This window comes from Dipodomys merriami, unplaced genomic scaffold (genome assembly GCF_024711535.1).
Source record: "Dipodomys merriami isolate MVZ:Mamm:240054 unplaced genomic scaffold, mDipMer1.0.p SCAF_10, whole genome shotgun sequence".
Lineage (NCBI taxonomy): Eukaryota > Metazoa > Chordata > Mammalia > Rodentia > Heteromyidae > Dipodomys > Dipodomys merriami.
The window spans coordinates 15,306,053-15,332,384 of record NW_027202271.1 but is presented as its reverse complement, the minus strand read 5'-3'; the positions used below and the strand labels follow the sequence as shown (position 1 = coordinate 15,332,384).

Below are 26,332 nucleotides of genomic sequence, written 5' to 3'. Positions count from 1 at the left end.
AGACAAGACATTCTACTCTGAATCTTTTTCAACTCAGAGTTATGCACAAAGAGCACCAGACGGAGAATCAGAAAGCAGAAACTGTGCTCCTGGCTTAGTCATTATTTACAACCCACTGTGTTTCAGAACTAATTTAAGATCGTCTCTTAAGAGTGATATTTTCCAATGTATAGAATGTGGATAAACAGCACTATGAGGCAGTTGCAGTAAAGGAGAAGGCAAAGATCTTTGCTACAAGTCTTTAAAAGAGGACAGAGATGTTTATTTGTTTGAGATTTAGTAGTTGAGACCTGAGGAACCTAAGAAATTATCCCATAACCACACAGCTAGGTAAGAAGGCACTGAAGGAACAAAGTGGAAGGCAGCCATCATGAAGCAAAATGTTCCAGGGTTATGGAACTTATTTCTATACCATTGCTGAGGAATAGCAAAAGTCCTCATTATATTTGGACTCAGATGGAGCAGATTTTTTTTGGGGGGGCGGGGGGGGTCCGGTCGTGGGGCCTGAACTCTGGGCCTGGGCGCTGTCCCTCAGCTCTTCAGCTCAAGGCTAGCACTCTACCACTTGAGCCACAGCGCCACTTCCGGCTTTTTTTTTTCTTCTGCTTATGTGGTGCTGAGGAATTGAACCAGGGCCTCAAGCATGCAAGGCAAGCGCTCTACCACTGAGCCACCTTCCTAGCCCTGGAATAGATCTTTATTGGGTCAATAATTCAGTATTAGGCTCCTAAAACTATAAAGGTCTACTGTTTTCTAAGTCAAAGAATGGTTTTACAAGAATATTTGGATGGGTCACTGCAAAATGGTTGCAAATTTCTTTTTTGTCTTTTCTTTTTCCTTTTTTTTTTTTTTTTTTTTGGTGTCATTCCTGGGGCTTGAACACCTGGGCACTGTTCCTAAGCTTTTTTGCTTAACACTAGCACTCTACCAGTTGAGCCATAGCTTCACTTCACAACTTTTTTGGATAGTTAACTGGAGATCAGAGTCTCATGGACTTTCCTGCCCTGGCAGGCTTCAAACTGTGATCCTTAGATCTCAGCCTCCTGAGCAGCTAGGATTATAGGCTTGAACCACCACATTCAGCTTCCTGGAATTTTTTTTTTTTTTTTTTTTTTTTTTTGCTGGTCATGGGGCTTGGACTCAGGGCTTGAGCACTGTCCCTGAGCTTTTCATTCAAGGCTAGTACTCCACCACTTTGAGCCATAGCTCTGCTCTACTTCCAGTTTTCTAGTGGTTAATTGGAGATCAGAGTCTCATGGACTTTCCTGCCTTGCTGGCTCTGAAACATGATCCTCAGATCTCAGCCTCCTCAGTAGTTAGGATTACTGATGTGAGCCACCAGTGCCTGACACTCCTGGACTGTTTTGTTTTGTTTTTTGTCAGTCATGGGGCTTGAACTCTGGGCCTGGGCACTGTCCCTCAGCTCTTCAGTTCAAGGCAAGTGCTCCATCACTTGAGCCACAGCACCACTTCCGGTTTTCTGAGTGGTTTATTGGAGGTAAGAGTCCCACAGACTTTCCTGCCCAGGCTGGCTTTGAACCATGATCTTCAGATCTCAGCCTCCTGGGTAGCTAGGATTACAGGTGTGAACCACCAGTGCCCTGACCTTTTTCTTTTTTTTTTTAAATAAAGAGTTTGCATAGCTACCTGTTCTGATTGGGTCAGACAAGCACTAATCTCAATACCAGAATGGTCATTTAAGGCTCTGTTTATAGCTATCTTAACTAAATTGAAAAGTGTTGTAAGAGAGTATAAAACTACAACATACAAAACTAATGGTTTTGCTCTAAATAAGAATTCTTAAAAATATATAATTTTAGCATAAGTCTCATCTCATTTCCTTGGATGGGAACTATGAATGATTTTAAATCCACACAAAGAAACTTCAGGCCAAAAGCTGCAATTACCTCCTGTTCTTTAAAGCTAAGCTCTCCTTATCTGTATTTGTACAGATACCTCCTCTTGGCTACAGATGTCAGGGTGGTCACCTGTCCTAAATTAAACCCTTCCCTATAGGAATGTAGAACATGACAATCTTTTTATGTGATGGGAATGGTAATATATAAGTCTGTGTCTAAGCAGCAGAAATATTGTATCATTATATGAAAATACATCTGTGAAGTGAAGGAATTTAGTATTCAAAGAGAAAGAGGAAATAGAGACAAAGTACTTCCTTGTACTTTTTCTGTCTGTGCATTTTGGTTCCTACTTGCTTCCAGAGGCCCAAGACCAATCCAGCCCTTGGGTTTCCTGAAATACTCCTGTGCCCTTATACTATCCCACTAAAGCTTCAACCAGAAGGCACTTGTCATTTCTTAGAGATAGACATGAATGCTCATTAATAACTGGCTTAATATCTCTTTTCTACAAGCTAGATGTCATTGCTGAAGAAATCTGGAAATATGAAACCAGAAAGTTAAAAAAAAAATTCCTTGTCTTACAAAGTCTGTGGCTTAAACCATCCTTTTGGAGAAAATGTGTTTAGCTTTCAAGAAGTTTAAAGTTTGACATGGTGGTTCATGCCTCCAATTCTAGCTACTTGGGAAGCTGAGATTGGGAGGACCAAAGTAGAGGCCTGCCTGGGCAAAGTGCAAGACCCTATCACAACTAGTAGCTGGGTACAATGGCATGCACCTTTGATCTCAGCTAAGCTCTAGAAGGCTGAGGTCTGGAAGAGTTCCAGGATAGCTCAAGCAAAAAAGTTCACAAAACTCCATTTCGATGGAAGAAGGTGTGTGTGTGTGTGTGTGTGTGTGTGTGTGTGTGTGTTGGGGGGGATTGACACACCTGTCATTCCAGTTATACAAAGAAGTGTAAGATAAGAGGACCTAGGTTTAGGTATGGGCTCAGGCAAAAAATGAAAATTCTGAGAATAACCAGTGCAAAAAGGGCTAGAAGCATGGCTTAGCAGCAGAGTACCAGTGCTAGCAAGTACAAGCCTTGAGTTCAAACCAGTAATGGATAAGAAGGAAAGGGAGGAAGGAAGGAAAGGGAGGGAGGGAGGGAGGGAGGGAGGGAGGAAGGAAGGAAGGAAGGAAGGAAGGAAGGAAGGAAGGAAGGAAGGAAGGAAGGAAGGAAGGCAGGAAGGAAGGCAGGCAGGCAGACACAAAGAAAAAAAAAGAAAGGAAAGAAAGAAAGAAAAAAAGAAAGAAAGAAAAGTTTTAAGTAGAAACTTAGAAAATGGTCTTCAGCTGCTTGTACTGCTTGTATTTCGTAGAGATACTGAGAAAAAAATCTTAATTAGGCAACAATCATTGCTAAATAACATTAACTACTGCTCTCTACAAAGTATACTCTCCAAGATACTCATCTAGATCAAGAAAAAAAAATTAGAAGGCAGTATGGAGAAGACAAGGTTGTGCAAGTGAAGGAAGGCACATGACTACACCAGCATTAAACATGCCACTGAACTGTATCCTGGTCTCAGCCACAGCTCTTCTTCCACTTGGGCTAACAGCTGAGAATGACAATGGTTGCACAGGTATCAATGGCACTTTATGGAGATGATATCATTATTACATCTCCTAAGCTCCACCTCTACAGTTACGCCAGCAATGGCTGCACAACAGTAAATACATTCAAGCAAAAAGACTCCTGCCACCAACAGCAAGGTCAGCAAGGATAAGAAGGTGATGGTAGAATTTCTGCTTCAATGCTGGGAAGAACAGAAAATGCCACTGTTCTGGCTGTGAAGGGAAGCTGTCTTGCTTCTTCTATTGGCTCACAATAGCACATGCCAGAACAAGCAAGACACTGACTGAAGACCGATTATCCAAAACAGAGCAGAATGCTCCTTCAAACAACTCCTACACAGCAGAGTGTGCAACAGAAGCCACGTGGGGGCTAATTGGACAGCGAGAACTCTTGGAAGAGAATTCTAATATTAACTAGCATTGGTATGTATCTAAGCAGAAGTTAATAAATTTACTACAAATCCCCCAAAGACAGTTGGACCCACAGTACAAAAAGGTCAGCTACCAGAGAAGTGGTCAAGTGTTTCAGGAATTCTGAGAAGCTGTAGAAATTGTAGCTCTATTCCTATTTATTTCCAAAGGCACCGCTGGTTCTCCTATTGCCTTTCATAATGCCCAACGATCCCTTGAACAAATGAACAAAGCTGACTTAAGTGCTAGGCCTGGAGAAATCAACCATGCATAGTAGGATCAAAGTCTTCTGACAACATCCAGATTGCAGACTGTAAATAAGTTAATTCACCTTCCCCAGTTTATAGCTCAGATTGAGAAAGTTAAGTGGTTTGAAACAATGTTGAGTTAATTTCTCTACAAAATTAATATTAGAACAGGCTTCAGTAACAGTTACAAGCAGTTTTCAGCCCAAGGGAAAGAATAGCTTCTCAGTTCCCAGAATCTAGCCAGGGCTCAGACAAGTCCCAGAGATATAAAGTAGACCCTTGTTACACTTTCTACTGCATATACAATTCTCACAATGGTAGTTATTAAAGGTTTGTCAGATCAAGAATAATCTGAAAAAGATTCTTGGGGCCCACATATTTATTTACTTGGGGCCAGATTCACATGAAGTGTGACCAAAGCTAAAGTGTTTTTCAGAGATGGATCAATAGGACTGTGTGAAACCTAAGTGCTTTCTACTTAAGAACACAGTTAAAATTTAGTTACCTTTCTTCAAGAACTAACATGAGAGAAGAAGTACAAAAGCAACAAAATGAATAACAAATATTTAGAAAGAAGCAATGAGTCTGAATAGAGTCTAAAAACATTTGTTCCAAACCCTACATTTGAGCAACTATACATTGCCACATTCAAACTACACATTTAAAGAAAATGCTTTCTTTGTGATACTAGGGTGGGAAAGAGAAGGGACCATCATTTTCTCTGCTTCCTATACAACTCCATTGTTAGGAGTGAAAGTAATAGAAATGAAAGGAGAGAATTAAGATATACCAGAGATTAAAAATACAAGAGACAAAAAGCCAAGAAATAACACTAAAGAGAGTGAGAAAGTATTAAATCAGTACTGGTGAGCAGTGGGTAAGTAATGCTTTGGGACAGTCACTGAAATGATGGAAATGAGAGTGAACAGGCATGTTTGACCCTCCTAATGGATTCTATTTACCCTATAAAGGGCTATTCTCCAAGAGAAGCCCAAGAAACCCTCTATAAGATTCTTACACTGTCTTCAGGAATGTTTGTCTTGTAGCATTGAGTCAAAGCACAGTGAAGGGAAAACTTCTGATAGTCAATTACTAGCTCACTTTTCTGCTAAGCCCCAGATAAATAAGAACACAGTTTTAAGCCATAAAGTTTTAGGCAGAATATTTCAATTCCAAGTTGAATATGGTCACATAATGCCAAAACACATTTCAGCAGAGAATGTATGCACTGTCATTCAAATTGGAGCCTGAAGCAAAAGGGAAACCACAAGAGATACACTTCCAGGTATCAATTAGCAAATGCAAAGTGTTAGAATGTGGATTTGGTCTTTAAGCTACTAAAGGTCTCTACAGCAAAGTGTTTCTTATACAAAGCTTGGAATGAACCCACACACCTTACTCTCTAGTTTTCTGAAGACCCAGCCTTGACACATTCAACATACCTACTAGATGAAAAGAAAAAGATGGCCTGGGCCCAGATGAGATGGATGAGTGCACAAGGAAAGAAAAATACTCAAGAAGGTAACTGAGACTTGGAAGTTTGGGGAGATCTTGCACACCCCATGGCAGCTTTATAGGTTCTCAAAAGCCTATTATGAAACCAGAAACAGAGCCACATTCTATTGAGGTGATCCACGAGAAAACTTAGTATACAAAGTATGTTTTTGGTTTTTACTACCTGTACTATGTCACAGCCCTATAACACTAGAATCAAGTTCACTTCAAATTTCAAACAAGAGATAAGTCCAGAATGACATATACACGCATGGTGCCCCCACCTTGGAAGGGGAATTGGGTAACTGGCAGGTAGGACTAGGACAACAGTTGTCTGAGTATATGACAGAAAATTTGGAACTGCACATGGAATTTTCTTCATGAGCAATGACTGGATTTTTCTTACTAATTTTAAAAGAACATGGAGAGCAAAAGGATTAAAAGTCATACTTGAATTTTAAAAAAGGGTGCTGCTGACTCACATCTTATAGGTAATTCTAGCTACTCAGGAGGTCGAGATCCAAGGAACATGATTCAAAGCTAGCCTGGACAGGAAAGTACGTGAGCCTCTTATCTTCAATTAACCACCGAAAAGCTAGAACCTAGTGCTGTGGCTCTAGTGGTAAAGCACTAGCCTGGAGCAAAAAAGCTCAGGGACAGCACCCAGGCCCTTAGTTCAATCCTCAAGACCAGCACAAAAACAACAACAAAACACCAAATATACCGCTTAATGACAGTGACCTATTTTACTACTTTCCAGCCCCGTTAAAATTCCTAAAGCCAGCTCAATTGGGGATGCTTCTAGAAAAAGGCATCTGGGAATCTATTTCAAACTGTGAAGCTGATGTTCAAATCCTGATATAAACCTTTCTTTAGGGCTTAGGTTTCTTCTTTATGATAATAACTGCTACTACTACAATGATTTATGAAGCGTTATTCTGGGCTAGGCACTCTGTTATAAATTTATATGTGTGTATGTGTGTATGTGTATGTATATATTATATATGTATCAACCACCAATGTATTAAGTAACATGACATTAGTCAAGAGTTATCTTGTAGAAATGCCCTGGTCAAAGTCAACATACTGCAGAGATAATGACAGAAGCAATGAGATGAGCTAGGCTAGAGATAGCATCTGCTGCCCCAGTTAGTGAACAGAATGCAGCTTTCCAATTTAATTCTGGAAGAGAAGTATTGAGATCACAAGAACATAGAGACAGATGCCTTGCAGAGTATGCTGGGGGAAGTGAGCAAAAAACATGGGATCATGACCCGGTACAGTGTCTCCTCATACCTCAAATCCCAGCTACTTGGAGGAAAAGATTGGGAGAATGTTAAGTCCAAGGCTGGCCCAGATAAAAAGTTAGTAAAACTCCATTTCAACAAAAAGGAACTGGGTACAGTGGTTTGCATCTACAGGCCCAGCTAGGCACAAGGCATTGGCAGGAGGATCATGGTTCAACCTTCAGCCAAAGCAAAAATAACTAAAGCAAAAAAGAGTTTGGAGTGTGGCTTAAAAGAGCACCTGTCGGGCACCAGTGGCTCATACCTGCAATCCTAGCTACCCAAGAGGCTGACATCTGAGGATCACAGTTCAAAGCCAGCCTAGGCAGGAAAGTCCATGAGACTCTTATCTCCAATAAACCACCAGAAAACCAGAAGTGGTGCTGTGGCTCAAGTGGTAGTGCGCTCACCTTGAGCTGAAAAGCCTCAGGGCAGTGCCCAGGCCCAGAGTTCAAGCCTCAGGACAGACCCCCCCCACCCAAAAAAAAGAAGCACTTACCTATCAAGCATTAAGTCCCTGATTTCAAATCCCTGTACTGCCAAAATGGAATATAACAAAACAAAAATATAAGATCATATTTAAAAGGGTCCAAAGGAAGAGTGAGAACAAAGGAAAAACGAAAGTAAAAATCTAGCAGTCCAGTTGCCTAAGAAAATAAGACAGGCCCTGCCTAGGGATTTACCTTTCTTGCAGTTCCTGGTAAACTATAACTCAACCCTGGCTCAACCAAAATTTACCTTTGTGCTTTCCTTTGCTGTCTGATATTAAGCAATGCTGAAAAGGGAATAAGAGAAATCTTTCTCCTTCCTTCCTTTTCTTTCTTCCTTTTCTCTTTCTCTCCTTCCTTCCTTCCTTCCTCCTTCCTTCCTTCCCCCCCCCCCCTTCCTATTTTGTATAATGGGTTTGAACTCAAGGCCTTACCCTGGCTTGGTCTGCTTGTGCAGTTGATACTCTACTATGTGAGCTACATCTCCAAGCGAAAATATTTCTGAGTTATCCGTGAGGAGATAAACCACATGATCAGAATAGGATGCCTCTGTTCTCTGCATCTCTGCAACCCCTGTTTCTATAGAACTATTGTGGAAAGCTTGCCTTTGGAAGTCTTCCTCAAAAACCCTGAATGCAAGGAAAGTCCAAAAAGCAGCAACATGGTATTGACCTCTGTCATTTTACCACCAGTACACCTTAGGCTGTCAAGACTAACTAAATATCCTTCCTTTCAGATTTCATGACTGATCTTTAGAAAGGTAAGTATTACACAGTTGCAATGATTCAAATTAAGGGGTCTTAACCTGGGTCCATGGATGGGCATCAGGGAGGGTCTGTGACCTTTCATCTGAGTCTCAAAGGTATCCAAAACATTCAAAAGGTTAAGAACCACTGGGCTAGCTCAACCAGGACCAAAAAGAAAAGGGTGGAAAAAAATTAAAGATACTGTTAACCAACTACCTTTCATCCCATTATCTGATTACATAAGTTTCTGTATTTTTTGTTTGTATCTTATCTTACCTTTGGTTTTGAAAATCAGCACCTGCACAAGCTTTCATTGGGATTGATGTCTGAGAATAATCCCTGAGCATACGCACAGTAGATGTTTACTGGCTCTCACTCTAGTGAAATAGACAGCAGTCTCACATGATAAGCGGAGATCATAAAAATTCTGTTCACCAACTCCAAGGCTTTTAAATTTGTCTATAATTCTGGACTACTTAACTATGTAGATCTCTTCTTTGATTAAATAATCCCAGTAACAGTAAAAGCATAATAATTTACCATAACAGTAAAAGCATAATTTAATAACATTCCATCAGCAAACCATGCTACAGGAAGCCTAGAGTCACAAGCAATGGAATAATGGCAAATGTTAAACTTACTGTAATTCCATGAGGCTAGGATTCAAATGATTTATATACAAAGAGACGACCAGCTCTATGATAACTTTTTCCCCCCAGATACCATAAAATTCAAAGGATTCTTAAGCATGTGCTTTTTCAAAAGCATGGATGGAAAGAGGGCTGCATGCCTGGCAAGCATGGTCAGAGAAAATTGCCTAGGGTCCAAACGGCCATTCCAGAGGCTGTCTCCCAGCATGCAGAATGCAAGGCCATATCAACTGGGCTGACATCAGTTTAGAATGTGGTGGACAAAATGAATGGAGAGAAAGAGGAGATGCGGCAAAGTCAATTCTGTGCACACATTTTCTCACCTGGAATTACAGAGATAGTTTTCAAAGCTCGGAGAACCCTGAATGTTCTCAGCGCTGAGACATTGCCCAGGTCCACAAACTCTGTCACATATCTGTAGTAAGGGAGGTCACACACAGACACAAATGACAAACACAAACACAAACACAAATACCAAAGGAAAAAAAACAAAACCACAACAAAACAAAAAGTACAATACGTCACGTCAGGGCCCTAACCCAACACCTAACACCAACCCCGGGCCATCTTACCTGGGATTACCGAAATAGTTTTCAAAGCCCTCAGTACCCTGAAAGTGCGTAGAGCTGAAACATTGCCTAGGTTTACAAACTCTGTTATATACCTGCAGAATCAAACCAAAGTTAACTTGTAATGGTACCACTGGTCGAGAGTTTGGGGATGGGGAGGGGGAGGAAGGGTCTAATATACAAGTTAGGATTTATTTCCCTGAAAAAGAAAAAAAAATTCAAGATATAAACATTAAAGGAGGATGTCTTTTTTTAATTGGGCAAGGAGAATTCAAAAGTATCTTTGAAAGAATTGATAAACGCAGGAAGTTCCAGAGTTTACTCTTAATCAGCCTAGTGATTGAGAATGATTTCACTACCAGACTGTTTGTTTTTAAACGAGAAGGAAAACCAGAAGGTGTCAAAGGCTGTCCCCAAGTTTTGGGAGCAATTTCTTAAGAAATAGGGACAAATTTCTGCAGCAGGAGCTCCATAAAAACAAGCCTACATTGAAGAAGCCCCCTATTTGACAATGGCAAAAATGCCTCAATGGCTGATACATGACTCCAAGAGCTGCAGGCATGTGTTTACAATGAAGTTTTACCCTGTGCCAGATAAAAGTGGGCTTAGGAAAATCCAGGTCCTGAGATCAGAGCAATTACTGGGTCAAGTGCACATTTTATCACACCTAGCAAGGACACTTTTAAATGCTGGAAAGCTAGAAAATTACCTTTATATAACAAAAAGTCTGTTTCATTTAAAAATATTCCATGCATACCACTGAGTCATATTTCACAGTAGAACTGCATCTTTCTACCTGATGCTCAGATCCATTCCTATGCCAACAATCTTTCCTTCACACATTTCCAGGCGCAAATGCACACACACACACACGTGCACATGCGCGCGCGCGCGCACACACACACACACACACACACACACACACACACACACACACACGCACACACACACACACACACACACACACACACACACACACACACACACACACACACACAACTGAGCTGGAGGTGTAGCTCAAGTGGTAGAGTACCTGCCCTGTAAGTGCAAGATCTTGAGTTCAAACCTCAGTACCACAGAAAAATAATTAAATAATCCTTCCCCCAAATAATAAAAACAAAAAACTGAAGTTTGAAATTCTTGTTAGTAATTCTTTAGGAGGAGTGCCAGTCACGACTTTTTTCATTTAAAGAGAAAAAAAAAATTGTTGCCAGCAGTGGGTCTTAAATTCAACCTCGTATTTTTGCTTTGCTTTCTCCATTCAAGGATGGCATGCTACCACTGAGCCACAGCTTCACTTCAGCTTTTTGCTGGTTAACTGGAAATAAAGAGTCTCACAGACTTGCCTGCCTACGCTAGCTTTTAAGATCCTCAGATCTTAGTCTCCTGAGTTGCTAGAATTACAGGCATGACTACTGGTGCCTGGTTTGCTTCATATTTTGACTCTAAAGTGTACTCCTGGCCAGGCTGATTAAATCACATGTGATATGCATGTGATCATGCTGTGATCCCAGATTCTTGGGAGGCTATAGGTAGGATTACAGACCGAGGCCTGCCTCAGCAAAAAATGCAAGAGTCTAATTGAAAAATAAGTGAAAGTAAAGAGCTGATGGTGTAGCTCAACCGATAGAGCATTTGCCTGGCCTAGCAAGTGCAAGATCCTAAGCTCAAAACCTCATCTCTATCCCGGCCAAAAAAAAAATGTGATAAGACATTATCAGCAAACACTTTTAGCTCAAGGTTTATACCTAAAATACTTCAAGGTCAGATGCTGGGTATGGTGGTGCATGCCTGTAATCCCAGTTATTCTGGAAGTGAAGATCAGGAAAGCCAGGATTCAAGACCAGCCCCAACAAAAAAGTTAATGAGACGCCTCAATCAACATGCCAGGCACGGTGGTATATGCCCTTCACTCCAGATAGGAGGATGGCAGTCTAGGCCAGCTCCAAGCAAAAAGTGAGTCCATACCTGAAAAATAACTATAGAAAAAAAAGGGTACAAGTGGTAGAGTGCTCTAACTAATATGCATGAGATCCTAAATTCAAACCCTAGTACTATCAAAACAAAACAAAATCCAGTCTTCACAAAGACCCCCTAATGATGGGTATGCAAACCTTGGTTGATATCACAGGACAAATAAAATATGAGATGTATCCTTAGGAAATCATTCCCTACTTTCCCTTCTAGCCACAGTATGACCACACTGCTGAAAAAAATAAGATGTCCTCATAAACAAGAACCACAGGCAAAAAGTTCATGGCTTGATATGGTTATTCAGTAATTCTCCAAATCTCTGAACTCACAAACTCATACAACAATCAGGCAAACATACACACGAGTGCCCACCCATATATACGCATGATCACACTCACAAAAACCAATGAAGTTCAGAACTTACGCCATCATGATGACACTGAAATCTAACCAGTTCCATGGGTCCCGTAAGAAGGTAAAACCATCTATGCAGAAACCTCTTGCAATGATTTTCACTAGTGATTCAAATGTGTAAATCCCTGTGAACGTGTACCTGTCAAAGAAATGGAAAGCTTGAGGCACTTTCTGAATAGACAGCGACTCTGAATGATCCCCAAGGCCTTGAACATGCTAGACAAGTATTCCAACTATATGAGCTATATCCCCAGTCCTTTTGATTATATTTTGCTTTTGAGATAGGGTTTTACTAACTTTACTAACTTTGCCCAGACTGGTCTTGAACTTGAGACCTTATAGCCTCAGCCCCACTAAGTGCTGGGATTATAGACATACATCATCACACCTGGCTTAAATGAGCCTTTTAAAATAACACTTGCCTCAAGTGTGGGTACAATTTGGAGCAGGATGGGAAAGAGGAGGACAAAGGATGTTTGAAACTTGCTGAACTGCCCACACCAAGAACTCTGCCCACACCAAGAACTCTGGGATGTTGCACTGGGGCTGAATGGTAATCCAAAGAAGTAACACTGTATTTCCATCTAGTATGTGATAATTTTGGAGCAGGTCAGGAGGCCCCTAGAGGTATTTTTCACCTTGGAGGAGTTAAAAAGAAAGGAAAGCCTAGAGTTGGAGAAGACATCCTTCAGGAATTGAGAAAACAGGATGATGTTAGGCAAAGGCACTGGCCAGCATAAGAAACAACAGGGATGATGGACAGTACTTTCCAGAGCATACCTGCTCTTTTTAGAATTGACCTCTAGGGATATTTTCTAAGTCCATATGTATCTTCATACCTTCTGTGAAATACAGTGGTGGTAATTTTTTTTTCTGTGATGGTAAAAATGTGGCAAAGCATAAGATTCAATGGCTAGAAATTCTTGAAACAAACAAGCAGACAAGCAAATGAGCTACTTACTCCACATTCTTGGACCAGTCAGGAGGGTTACTAAAAGTCATGAATACACAGTTGGTCAAAATAGTGCACATGATGATCATGCTAAATACTGTAGAGAAGAGTCAAGGGGGAATATACAAAATCTGGCCTTTTTTTTTTCTTAGAAAACATCCACTTTGCATTGGGGTTTCATGCGACCTAAATCAACAGCCTGAAGGAAGACAAAGCACAGAAGAGGAGGAAAAGGCAAGGTGATAATAAAAACTGGTCACTAATAAGAAAAGCCACTGTGTAACCCCACTGGGCCAGAGAACCATGGGTAGATGGGCAGAATAGCTTTTTTTTTTCAAGTGCTGTCATTTGGCTGGGCACTGATGGCTCATGCCTGTAATCCTAGCTACTCAAGAAGGCTGAGATCTGAGAATTGTGTTTGAAGCCAGCCTGCGCAGAAAATTCCCCATGAGACTCTTATCTCCAATTAACCACTCAAAAACTAGAAGTGGCTCAAAGTGGTAGAGCACTAGCCTCAAGCAAAAGTACTCAGGGACAGCACCCAGGCCCTGAGTTCAAGCCCATGACCAATTTAAACAACAACAAAAACCCAAAAATGCTGTCACTGTTCTGTTCCTTTTGAACAAAACATGTCTTTCACTTACCTTTTTTTTTTTTTACCTCAACTCTGGAAGAAGCCTCTAAATAATTTAACTTTGTAGTCAGAAATTACCGGTGTACAGACTCCAAAATCATTAGGTGAAAAAATAAACCTATATTACTTTTCAGTACTCAGTATTACTTCTTTTCAGTACTCAGTATTACAAATCTCTATGTAAGCAGTGATTTTCTTTTCTTTCTTGTTCTTCTAGATGGCTAAATTCTCTTTGGGGAGCATGGTGCCGAGCAATGTACGTTGAGTATGTCTAACTGGTTGTGGCACATCAGGCATGGATAGCAGGGACATCCTCTCCCCATACTTCTGAAAAATGAAGTGATGGGGCAAAATCATTTGACCCTTCTCAAGTGTGCAGAAGTTTATGAAGAGTAAACTCTTCTGTTGTCATTTTGGTTCCATCTAGGAGTTTTCTCAGCCCTTTCTCTTTGTCTACTGAGAAATAAACTTTTAGGTCATCAAGTTACTCAAATTCAAGCTTGTCACTTTAACAAGCATGGAATCCCCATCTCAATGTTGCTGCCTCACTCGTGTGTGTGTGTGTGTGTGTGTGTGTGTGTGTGTGTGTGTGTGTGTGTGTGTGTGTGTGTGTGTGTGTGTGTGTGTGTGTGTGTGTGTGTGTGTGTGTGTCTTATAGGGCTTAAACTCAGGGCCTCATATACTCATTTGGGTTTTTTGCTAAGAACAGGTGTTCTAATGCTTCAGACATAACTCTAGTTCCATAACTCACTCCTTGGGAATTTCTATCTTTATTTTACTAGTGGAATTTTCTTAAAAGAAGAAAAGGTCAGGTGCTGGTGGTTCATGCTTGTAATCCTAACTACTGATGAGTTCAAGCCACCTGTGGAATACACACAAGGCCCCTTCTTAACCAAGAGCTTGGTGAGGTGATTTGCTACTATCATCCCAGCTGCATGGGAGGCTGAGATCAAAAGGACTGTGGTTCCAGGCCAGCCCACGCAAAAAAGTTTTGGAACCTCCATCTCAATGAAAGAAAATGGACATAATGGCACATACTTCTAATCCCAGCTACAACAGGAAGCCTAAAATAAGTGGATCATGGCCCAAGAGCATGCCTGGGCAAGAAGTGAGACCCTACATTAAAAATAACCAGTGCAGCTGGGCACAGGTGGCTCACGCCTGTAATCCTAGCTACTTAGGAGACTGAGATCTGAGAACTGCATCCTGCTCCAGCCTGGGCAGGAAAGTCCATGGCACTTTTTTTTTTTTTTTTTGGTAGGTCGTGGGGCTTGAACTCTGGGCCAGGGTGCTGTCCCTCAGCTCTTCAGCTCAAGACGAGCACTCTACCACTTGAGCCACAGCACCACTTCTGGCTTTTTCTGCTTATGTGGTGCTGGGGACTAAAACCCAGGGCCTCATGCATGCAATGCAAGCACTCTACCACTAAGCCACCTTCCCAGCCCATTTGTGGCACTCTTATCTCCAATTAACAACCAGAAAACCAGAAGGGGTGCTGTGGTTCAAGAGGTAGAACCCTCACCTTGAGCTGAACAGCTGAGGGACAGCGCCCAGGCCCAGAGTTCATGCCCCACAACCGACAAAAAAAAGCAAAAAAAACGGGCTGGGATGTAGCTCAGTGGCAAAGCGCTTGCCTAGCAAGTGCAACGTCCTGGGTTCGATCCCCAGTACCAAAAAAGAAAAGACAAAAAAAATACAGTTAAAAAAAAAAAGCAAAAAACCAAAACCAAACCAAACCAAAAAAACAAACAAACAAAAAAAAAAACAGCGCAGAGCTGAGTGTGGTAGTGCATACCTGTAATCCCAATGCTTGGGAGGTTGAGCTGGAAAGGATCAAAAGTTCAAGGGCAGTTTGGGCTACATAGACTTACTCTCAAAAATGAATAAGTAAAGAAATAAGTCATCAGGGCAAAAAAGGTTGAAGGCTTGTTTCAGTGATAGAGCAACTACCTAGCAGCTGGTAGGCCTATCAAAACCTAGTAGCTGGTAGGCCTATCAAAACCTAGTATCAACAAAAAAAAAGGCAGAGGATTCCAGAAAAGAGTAATTTATCCTGCAGTCTGCATCTAGACCTCCACACTGATCTAGACCTCCAAAGGTTATTTCATATGAGAACTATCACATCTGTGTGTGTGTGTGTGTGTGTGTGTGTGTGTGTGTGTGTGTGTGTATTTGGGTTTGAACTCAGGGTCTGGGTACGATCCCTGAGTTTTTCACTCAATGCTATTAATCTACCACTTGAGCCACAGTTCTACTTCCAGCTTTTGGCTGGTTAGAGATAAGGGTCTCATGGATTTTCCTGCTTGGACAGTCTCCTGAGATGTGAGTCACTGGTGCCTGGCTTTACAGATACTTTTTTAGCCCACTGCTAAAGAAAAAAAAAAAATTCAGGCAGATCTCTAAAGCATTCATTCACTCACTTAAATTATTTGTAATTTAAGAATCAGCTTTTGCAAAATTCTATCAGATCTCCCTGGTCTTTCTTCCTTGGCAGTACTTGTTTTGAACTCATGCTTACTAGTGCTCTACCATTTGAGTCATCCTCTTAAACCTTACATGCTTTTTAGTTACTTCTCCAGATAAGGTCTCTTGTTTTGGACTGTGACTGCTCTCAGATCATACTCTCCTCCTACCAATGGCCTCCTGTGTAGCTGGGACCACAGGCACATTCCTTTCAGACCTTGGCTTGTTGACTTGTTGCCTGGCCTCAAACTGAGACTCTTCCCATCTCTGCCTCGGGAGACTATAGGCATGACTCACGATATCTGGCCCTTTTTCAGATCTTAATATATTAACAAGTCTATTATGGAATGAAATTACTAAAAAATAAAAAAAAACAAAAGACTTCAATAAAAAGTCTCATCTTAATTTACCTTCATAATGATACCAATGAAATTGGAGCATTCAGTAACATCATCTTAAAAAAAAAAAAAAAGAATCTGCCAAAGTTCAGTTTGGGATTTGGCAGAATTTCTCTCAGAAGTTCAGCTACTGGGATGGTTTCTATTAGCAAGAAACTTAATGCAGAACTCATTTGTCAAATACCGAAACAACACACAAACAATTTTGCTGCTTCCACACTTACGCTTGCAGAAAAGGATATGAATGTATCAAAATTTTAATAGCTATTCTTCTTATCAGGTTAAAAGGACTTAAAATGTACAAGGCAGGCGTGGCACTAAATCTGAAGAGAGTTTTCCCTCTGTTTAATACTACAAAGGTCTGTGGAGAAAGAAAAAGAGAAATTATTAAAGCATTAATATAAATCACCATGCAAACAATATTTTTCTAGGCAAGAAGTAAACTCACTCAAAGATACTTTTTTTTTAACTCCCGAGTTTGGTTTTTAATGCAAGAAACCTTAAGGCAACCTATCTTTTATTCCCTCCTCTTCCCCAGCTTATATTATAAATAACCGCACAATCTGAGCCACTTTACATTTGAATCATACCTAAGCTACGTAAGCCAGGTCATTAATTTAGGATTGGTTTACCAATGACAGTGCCCATGTTGTAGGAGGTTAGGCCTCATCAAGTCAGGCCTGGCCTTTGGGGATCATAAATTCCAATGGGGAAAATAATCAGTATACAACATAATGAATAAGTAGATTTTGTAGACATATTTTTAGACATATTTTCACACCTAGATGATGATATGTGCTATAGAGGAAAGAGAGCCCAGGGAGAGGACAAGAATGCTGGGGGTAAAAGGGAGGTCAAGGTTAACCTACTAAGAGGACAGAGTTGGGAAAAGACTGAAAGTGAGAAAAGTGTTTCATTCAATCAACATTTACTTACCAAGTCTGCTCAATCAGGCTTTTAAGAGCTTCTAATATCAGCCTTGCCCAAAATCATTCAATTGTATTTCCCAGCATGAATCTTCCTATCAAGCTAAATTAGTGTGTGTCCTCAGGATAGGTGATAATAGTGCATAACTCTGGTCTTTATTCAAAGTGCTCATCCTACCTGGATTGTATGGTCTTGTGAGTTCAACTCAAATATTTCTGACCATCTATTCTGTGCCAGGCCTTGTGCCCTAGGAACACAAAACTCAATATGGATACAAAACTGTGCTTTTAGGGAAGACATGTATGGACTAATGATTAGGATGCAAGGTAAGCACAATGTTCAAAACAAAAATGAGCAGCAAAGAGAAAATTTCCCCCATTCATATCTAATAAAAAGAGAGTGCAGCTGGGTGCTGGTGGCTCACACCTGTAATCCTAGCTACTCAGGAGGTTGAGATCTGAGGACTGCAGTTCAAAGCCAGCCCAGACAGGAAAGTCTGTGAGTCTCTTATCTTATTAACTACCAGAAAACTGGAAATGGCACTGTGACTCAAATGGTAGAGCACTTGCCTTGAGCTGAAGAGCTCAGGGAGAGTGCCAAGGCCCAGAGTTCAAGCCCCACGACCAACAGCCACAACAAAAAAAAGGAGAGTGAGTGGGGAGGTACTGACAAGGGAAGGAATTTAAAGAAAAATAGAAATAAAGAGAAATTATTAGGTAGAGAGGGGAAAGGAATAGCTAGGAAGGGAATCTTATAGCTTGTATAGCTTGTATAAAAAAGCACAGTAGCATACAATTGTGGGCTGCTTTCAGGGGGTTGACAAATCACTCCATGTTGATGGAGGATAAAACAGAGTAGGAGAAGCAGAGGCCTGTAACACTGGAGCAAGAGTCTGGGCCTACTAGACCAGAAGTCTCTAAGGAGAATAAGCCAGGAGAAAATACAGAGAACACATGGCCAAGTGCATATCACAAAGTAGTTTTTCTGTTTTTTGTTTGCTTGTTTGTTTTGTTTGTTTGTTTTGTCAGTCATGGGGCTTGAACTCTAGGCCTGGGCACTGTCTGTCAGCTCTTTAGCTCAAGGCTAGTGTTTTACCACTTGAGCCACAGTGCCACTTCCAGTTTTCTGGTAGTTTATTGGAGATAAGAGTTTCAAGGACTTTCGTGCCTGGGCTGGCTTTGAACCATGATTCTCAGATCTCAGCCTCCTGAGTAGCTAGGATTACAGGCGTGAGCCACCAGCGCCCGGCCCCTGTGAGACTCTTATGTCCACTAAACTACCATAAATGTAAACAGCTGGGACTTAAGTGCTAGAGTTCTAGCTTTGAGCAAAAGAAGCTCAAGGACAGTGCCCAGGCCCTGAGTTCAAGCCCAGGACTCTGTGTGCGCACGCGCGCACACACATGTCTCTTCCTCAAATAGGATTGTACTATAAATACTCTCTGCACCTTGAATTAAAAAATGAACCCCCACAAAGAAAATCCCAGGACCAGATGGTTTCAGTAATGAGTTCTACCAAATGTTTAAAGAATTAACACAAATTTCCAAAAATAGAAGAGAAAGGGACATTTCCCAACTCATTCTATAAGGTCAGTATTATCCTGAAATGAAACCAGACAATGATAACACAGGAAAACAAAACTAGATTATTATCCTTTACAGTGACAAAAAAAAGCCTCAACACAAATACCAACAACATCACATCCAGCTAAGATATAAAAATTTGTATAGCATGACCAAATGGAATTTATCCTAAAAGTTTAGTTTCATATATGAAAAACCACCAATGCAAGATAACAGATAATAAAAGTGAGAGTTATGTGACCATCTTCATAGATGCAGAATAAGCAAAAGATTTGACAAAATCTAACATTTTCTCATAATCAAAACTCAACAAATTAGAATTTTTTTAAAAAAGAAGCATCCCTATCCTGATAAAGGCCATTTTAGGCTAATGTTATACTTTAAAAACAAACAAACCAACAACCCATTTCATTTAATGAGGTTTTTAAGCCTTTTGAAGAAGGGAATCAACCTCACACTTGTGCTCACAGTTTCAATATAATGCATTCCTGTGCATTATGGGCAGTTTTTTTTTTAAGTTCCTTTCCTCTATCTTCTGAGTTTTTCCTTTCTTAGAAGTAGAAAAGCAGTGCTAGTGCTAGTCTGGAAGCACACAAATTTTGGAAATGCCCAATATACAACTTGTGTTGATTTGACCTTGCTGTGATAATATTCTTTCTGCACTAAAGTGTGCTACTTCTTCTGGGGTCCTCTACAGAGAAAGCCTAGATCTGTGATTGATCTGAAACGGGTCAAGGGCAAACCTAGAGCTCCATTTCTTGGATTCCCAAAGAAATAAACAAGCAGGACTTTCCCAAAGTCCCCTCTCTGAAGTATGTGTTTCTATAGCAATTCTCTCCATTAAAATGCCAGGCCTTTCAAATAAGCTTCTCTTTCTTTTTTTTCCTTTCTTTCTTTTTTTTTTTCTGCTGGACATGGGGCTTGAACTCAGGGTCTGGGCACTGCCCCTGAGCCTCTTTGTGTGCAGGGCTAGCATGCTACCTACTTGAGCCACAGTGCTACTTCTAGCCTTTTCTGAGTAGTTATTGGAGTCTCAGATTTTTCTTCCTGGGCTGGCTTTGAATTGCAATCCTCAGATCTCAGCCTCCTGAGTAGCTAGGACGATAGGTGTGATTCACCAGTGCCCCGCTATAAGCTTCCCTTCCAATCTCACAATATTCCTATGCAATATGGGTGAAGAAAGGATTATTAGGCTCTATGCTTCTTACAAAAGCTCAGGGGAGGGACACCACCTATGAAGGTCCTGCAATAAAGAGCATTATATTATGCCAAGCTCAGCCTCTTCACAGCAGCTACTACTGTACAAGATCAGGAGGCAATATCATAGCCCATGGCAGAGAATGAACGTGGTGTTGATGAATGGGAGATTTAAGCCCCTGGGGTACACTACATCAAGTAGCTAAGCAACAATGAAAGAGCTATTGGCCCATGTCCCACGACCTAAAAATCACCAAGCCAGTCCTTTATGAAATCACCTACCTACCTTGAGATCACAACCCTTAAATCAGTGGGATTTAAAAAATACCTACTCTTCATCTTCCCTTGAAAAAGTACCTACTCTTCTCTTACTTTGGTCACCAGGCTGCCAGTGTCATGGAGGTATTTCCTATTACAGAGACAATGCCTGCATACGATAGGTGTTTCATGCATGTTTGTTAGTTGGTCAACAGATATTTGGGTTTTCTGAGCTAAGAGTAAAGGAAAAAGGAAAGCAAGGTTAAGGAGATGAGACTGTTATGCTTTTGCTGAAGAAAAACTAAGTAGCTAGCCTTCAGAGTCAATACAGTGAGGGACTGACAAGTGAGAGATTGAAGATCCTGAAAAAAAAAAACTAAGTACTTTAAGTAAACTTTATTTGTTTTTCAAAGTAGAGAGGCTTTATTAGGGGCATTTTTGGGGTAAAGTAGAAATTTCACAATTTGGGAAGTGCTGCAAATAGAATAAAAACCCCATTCAAAATATTTATACCCTAGGGGCTGGGAAGGTGGCTCAGTGGTAGAGCACTTGCCTTGCATGCCTGAGGCCCTGGGTTTGATTCCTCAGCACCACATAAGCAAAAAGAAAAAAGCCGGAAGTGGCGCTGTGGCAAGTGGTAGAGCGCTAGCCTTGAGCTGAAGAGCTCAGGGACAGAGTTCAGGCCCCACGACCGGACCCAAAAAAAAATTTATACCCTATATTTTTAAATCATGTAAAACATTATTATTTTCCCATTACTTAGTATTTTGTTTTTAGGTTTTTGTTTTTGTTTTTTTTTTGCTCAAGACTGGTGCTCTACCCCTTGAGCCACAGCTCTACTTCCAGTTTTTTTTGCTGGATAATTGGAAATAGGAGTCTCATAGACTTTTCTCCCTGGACTAGCTTCAAATCGTATCCTCAGATCTTAGCTTCCTAAGAAGCTAGGATAACAGGCATGAGCTACCAGTGACTAGCACCTTTTTCTCTATTTATAGGGAAAGAAACATAATACTCCACACTAAGTCTCCTGGAATGAAGGCACATCCTTTATATTATAAGTAGCAAGCTGCATTGTAATAAAACCTATTTTGTCATTAATTAGGTTTATAGATATCTTACTGCATTTTTTTTTTTAGCAGTATTGGAGTTTGAACTCCAGGCCTCATGCTTGCTAAAGCAGGGCTCTACCACTGAGCCACATATCCAGCCCAGTTTTTTTTTTTTAAATAAATGCAGCTTTTGCATAAAGCAGAATAGTATTTGGACCAACACAAGTACTTAAAGCTTAGGAATTTCCCTAAAACTGGTTAACACTGGTACTTGTAGTGCTTAAGTGAGAGAAAGAATACACAAGCATTGGCCAGCTCATGTGTAAATGCGCAGGTGGGAAGTGCTGTGGGCTTTGCAGGCTGTGCTGTTTCTGTTGCAACAACTCATCTCTGCCACTGCAGTGCAAAAGTAGCCAGAGACAATGCATAAACAAACAAGGGTGGCTATGTGCTAGCACAACTTCACGAACTCCAAATTGCATGTAATTTTCACGTTTCAACTGCTCAGGAATATAAAAGCCATACTGAGCTTATGGGCCACATAAAAACAGATGGTAGAGTTGACCTGGCCCACCGCACATACAGGTACCAGTTTCTGATTGTTTCACTCATTGCTTAGAAATAATCTGAATCTGTAGATTCATAAATTGCACCTCCAGAGGTTCTGGGTAAACAAATCTGCAGATTAATCAAGTAATTTGTGCTTACCAGATACTGGGAAACAGCAGTTCGCTCTTAGCATGTGTCTTTCTTTACCTACCTCTACCTAGCTGTATGGCCTGTATGAGTCTGCCTCTCTCCAGATCTCACTTTCCCCATCTATAAATTGAGAGACAGGGCTGTGGGTTGGGCCTGCCAGGCCCAATCTAGCTCTGATATTTATGATTCTGTGTTTTATAAATTTCATAGAATGTTCCAGATAAAATGTGACAAAGCAGTAAGCCATACATCTGAAGAGTAAGTCTATTATTATTATCATTCACATTTCTTATTACATCTAGTAGAAGTCTCCTGGGTTAGATATTTTGCATCCAGGGACCAGCAGTGCTTGATACTAACTTGATAACCACCTTATGTCAGCAGAGGGCAGCAGGGAGCAGTCTCTTGGCAGACTATATTAAATAATACTTCTCCATGCACTCTCTCCCCTACTTCTATCTCTGCTCTTCAAAGACAGTGAATATAGGAGAGATAATGATTAGTGTTGTGTTTTGGACATAAAATGTCACTAACGGCTCACGTATTGTAAGCTCAGACCCTGATGCAGTGCTCAGGTGGTAGTCACTGGGAGCATGTCCTAGAAGGGTATATGTTGTACCCTGACTCTTCTTGTCACTGTCTCTATCCTGGCTCCTACGAGGCAAACAGCTTTCCTTTGTCACACTCTTCTGCCAAGATGTTCTGCTTTTCCACAGGCCTGGTAGCAGTGAAGCCAGCCCACCATAGACTGAAAGCCCTGAGACCACGAGTCTTTCCTTCCTTAAGTTGATTATTCTCAGGAAGACTGATGACATCCTGACCTTTTACAGATGCATATAATTGCCTTTTAGACCATTCTCATGGCTTAATTAAATTTCTGCCATCATTGTTAAACTGTTGTAAGATCCAGAAAAGGTTTGCTCCTTGTTTGACACTTGCTTCAATACCAATCCTTTGAAGCCCAGATACAGTAGAAATGACGGCAAGCTTTCGATTCTATGAGAATACATCTTAAGCAACGATCACTTGGTGCTCATAAAGTTCAATAGTATTTTGCTTAATCTATCTTAAATTAGATCTTTGTGAAGAAAATGAGTTAAAGGAAAACTGAAATTGGACTATGGTTTACTGCCCAAGGGGAAATATCAGTTTATAACAACAGCCAGTGAACACATTTGAGCACAAAGCCCATTAAGAGTGGTGGAACAACTCAACAAATTATGGCATGGAGTATTAATAAATGTGTCACGCTGGCATAAAATGAGCGTTCTAAAAACCACAGGCTTTTCATTTCTAATTAGCATTGTGGGGTTTGGAACACACCATTCAGTGGCCCACTGTTAAATTAGGATAAGATATTTTCTCTTTGGGGTTCACAATTAGGGGAAGGGACACTGCATGGCCAGGTACAAGCACATTCATATACATATCAAACAAACCCACACTGCAAATGTAATGCAGCAAACATACACAGTTATCACAGCACTATATAGAGGTCCATTATAAGTATGTCCCCACCCCTAAACTCAAGATTTGAATAATTTTTTAGCCATACAAAAAGTATAATTTAGAACAGAGCTTTATGTGGAAGAGTACTCAATGCAGAAGTAGAGCACATTATAGAATAGAAAGTTTTCTAGAGAAACAATATTGCCTAGCTCCTAGCTGACTTTGGGACACATAGCCCAGGAGAGTGAATCAACCAAGTTCTCTGCCTTCTGAGAGGTTATCACTACTGTAACCCACAGGCAACTGATAACCTTCTGGCTCTAACACATTACCAGGGCTCTCTAAAGATCTAACTAAATTATAAGAGGACAGCTAGGGATTAAGATCCTTGGAGTCTATCTGACTATACCGTTATTGGTACTGATTTATGATGTTTCTAGAATCTGCATCTTAGGTCTTAAAATTTTTTTGATCTCACTGGGTACCAGTGGCTAGTGCCTAGCTAATCCTAGCTACTCAGGAGGCTGAGATCTGAGGATCATGGTTTAAAGCCAGACTGGGCAGAAAAGTCTGTGAGACTCTTATCTCCAATTAACCACCCAAAACCAGAAGTGGTGCTGTGGCTCAAGTGGTAGAACACTAGCCTTGAGCTAACGAGCTGAGGGAATGCCCAGGTCCAGAGATCAAGCCCCATGACCACCACCAACAACAACAAAAACCTTTTAAATCTCTAAAACTACTTGGCCCTCTGTATCTTTCAGCTGACTCTGAGTCCTTAAATTTTTGCCTACCTGAATCTATCATGTGTACCATATTCTCTCAAAACTATGTTCTTCTAAACTAGGCAACTGGTCAATTGTCAACTAATCAATGGCAATTTGGCATTCTCTTCTGAGTAACTCTGTGTATGTGTGTGTGTGTGTGTGTGTGTGTGTGTGTGTGTGTGTGTGTGTGTGTGTGTGTGTGTGTGTGTGTGTGTGTGTGTGTGTGTGTGTGTGTGTGTGTGTGTATGTGTGTACAATATAGTGAACAACAAATAAATATTCTTTCAAAGGTTCTTTTGTTGGCTGGGCACTGTTGACTCATGCCTGTAATAGTAGCTATTCAGGAGGCTGAGGTCTAAGGATCTTGGTTCAAAACCAGCAGGGACAAAAAAATCTGAAACTTTTCTCTCCAATTAATCAATAAAATGCCAGAAGTACAGCTGTGGCTCAAGTGGTGGAGTGCTAGTCCTGAGCAAAAAAAGCTACAGGATAGTGCCTAGGTTCTGAGTTCATACACTCATGCATATGTACTCACACAGGCGCCCCCCCCCATACACAGAGTTCTTTGTTTTATCTGGGCATGGTGCATGCCTGTAATTCTAGTACCTGAGAGGTTGAAGTAGAGGATCATGAGTTAGAGGCAACCTCAGATTTATAATGAGGTCAGCCTGGGCTACATAATGAGACTATGTTAAAAAAAATTCCTTGTTTCAAAAAGAGAAAAATATAAAACAGAATCTAAATAGATTCTACGTCAGAAACAAATGAGCTGTCACGTCAAAATGACTAACTCATGTTAAAGAGTATTGATATCTTACTGTTGATTTGCCCGATGGGTGAAATTACAATACTGTACACCGCTCCAGTGTGTAGCTGTGCTCCCAGAGTACTTGTGAAACAGTAGGATTCAGACACTTTAGAAAGACTGAATTAGAGCTAGGCACAAGTGACTCAATGTTATAATCCCAGCTATTCATGAAACTGAGACCTGGAAGATCATGGTTCAAAGCCAGCTTTGGAAGAAAAGTGAGAGACTCCCCTCTCCAAAATAACCACTAAAATAGCTGGGCTAGAAGTGTGTCTCAGTGGCAGAGCTCCAGCAGAGCAAGTAAGACAACTGAACAAGTATGAGGACCTGAGTTCAGGATGGGCAAAGCAAAATAACAAAAAAGAAATGCTCAACTAAGGAAGCAAATTGGTGACTCAGAAAATATCTAAACTTATTTGAACTATATGGATATTGAGAATACTCATCTTTCAGGTCTCTACTGCACTGCACTGAGAACCAAGTAAGAGAGACTTCTAAATCCCATACTTTAAAAAAATCATTTTAGTCGCTGATTTTATTTACAAATCTCCTTGAAGAAATAATAATATAATATATATGAACGATGCAATAGGCATTCTACTAAGATACTTTATAAATGTCTCACAGCAACCAGTACCATTTTATAAATGATAAAACTGAGGCAGAGAGATTTAACTTGCCCAGGACTATACAGCTAGTAAGTTGTGAAACTTAGAAGCAAAACAGCTGAATTCCAAAGCCTACACTCCTACTTATCATGCCACCCTGCAATGAAAAACAAAAACAAAAACCTTCAAGACAATTGATCAAATCTGCTCTTCATTGTACACAGGGATCTGCCTAACTTCTGTTCACAGGGTGAGAGGCCAGGAGCATTACTAGGACCCAGATTTTCTGGCTTTTAAGTATAGTTCTAGCCATCAGATCATCTGGTCCAATGAAGAAATCTCTTTTATTATATCCCTTGAATAATTACAAAAAGAAGAACCCTCAGGTGCCTCAGAGCAAGTGTTTCTGGTCTTTTTCTCTGCTTAGCCTTGAAGATAATGCGAGCAAGCACATCTGCATTTTCCAAGTGCTTTTGCTCACTTGGTTGGACCTTGTAACCCCATGCCCTCCAATCCACATTTGGAGCACCTGACACTCTTCCCACCACAACCTGGTCACAGGAAGCTACACCTGGCAGAACAGTAGCACTATGCACTTGCTTCATCGCTGAGCCAGCTCCCAGGGGCCAGGCAAGTCTGAATCTCTTCCATGGCCATTCTTTCTCACTGTCCTTCAGTAAGAATTTGCCTTTGACCCTGTTCCCCATTAACCTTTTAAGGTGTATGGACTACAGTTGCTCAAGGATAGAATAAAATTTAGGTTTATTATATAAAACATATAAACCTCTTT

The 26,332-nt window shown here is 40.8% G+C and overlaps 1 protein-coding gene across 3 annotated transcripts in view; it reads right to left on the bottom strand.

Moving 5' to 3' along the window:
• The window catches only part of Scn8a (sodium voltage-gated channel alpha subunit 8), a 190,913-nt gene that overhangs the window by 87,940 nt on the left and 76,641 nt on the right, over positions 1–26,332 (bottom strand). For 2 of the 3 annotated variants that reach the window (XM_070041359.1, XM_070041351.1), the window contains exons 3-6: positions 16,444–16,561; positions 12,715–12,805; positions 11,764–11,892; positions 9,120–9,211 (exon numbers count right to left, since the gene is read on the bottom strand). In XM_070041359.1, coding sequence (XP_069897460.1) covers positions 9,120–9,211; positions 11,764–11,892; positions 12,715–12,805; positions 16,444–16,561 — 430 coding nt within the window. Of the gene's footprint in view, positions 1–9,119; positions 9,212–9,368; positions 9,461–11,763; positions 11,893–12,714; positions 12,806–16,443; positions 16,562–26,332 lie in introns of all 3 variants that reach the window. The other variant, XM_070041368.1, reaches the window with a different exon arrangement.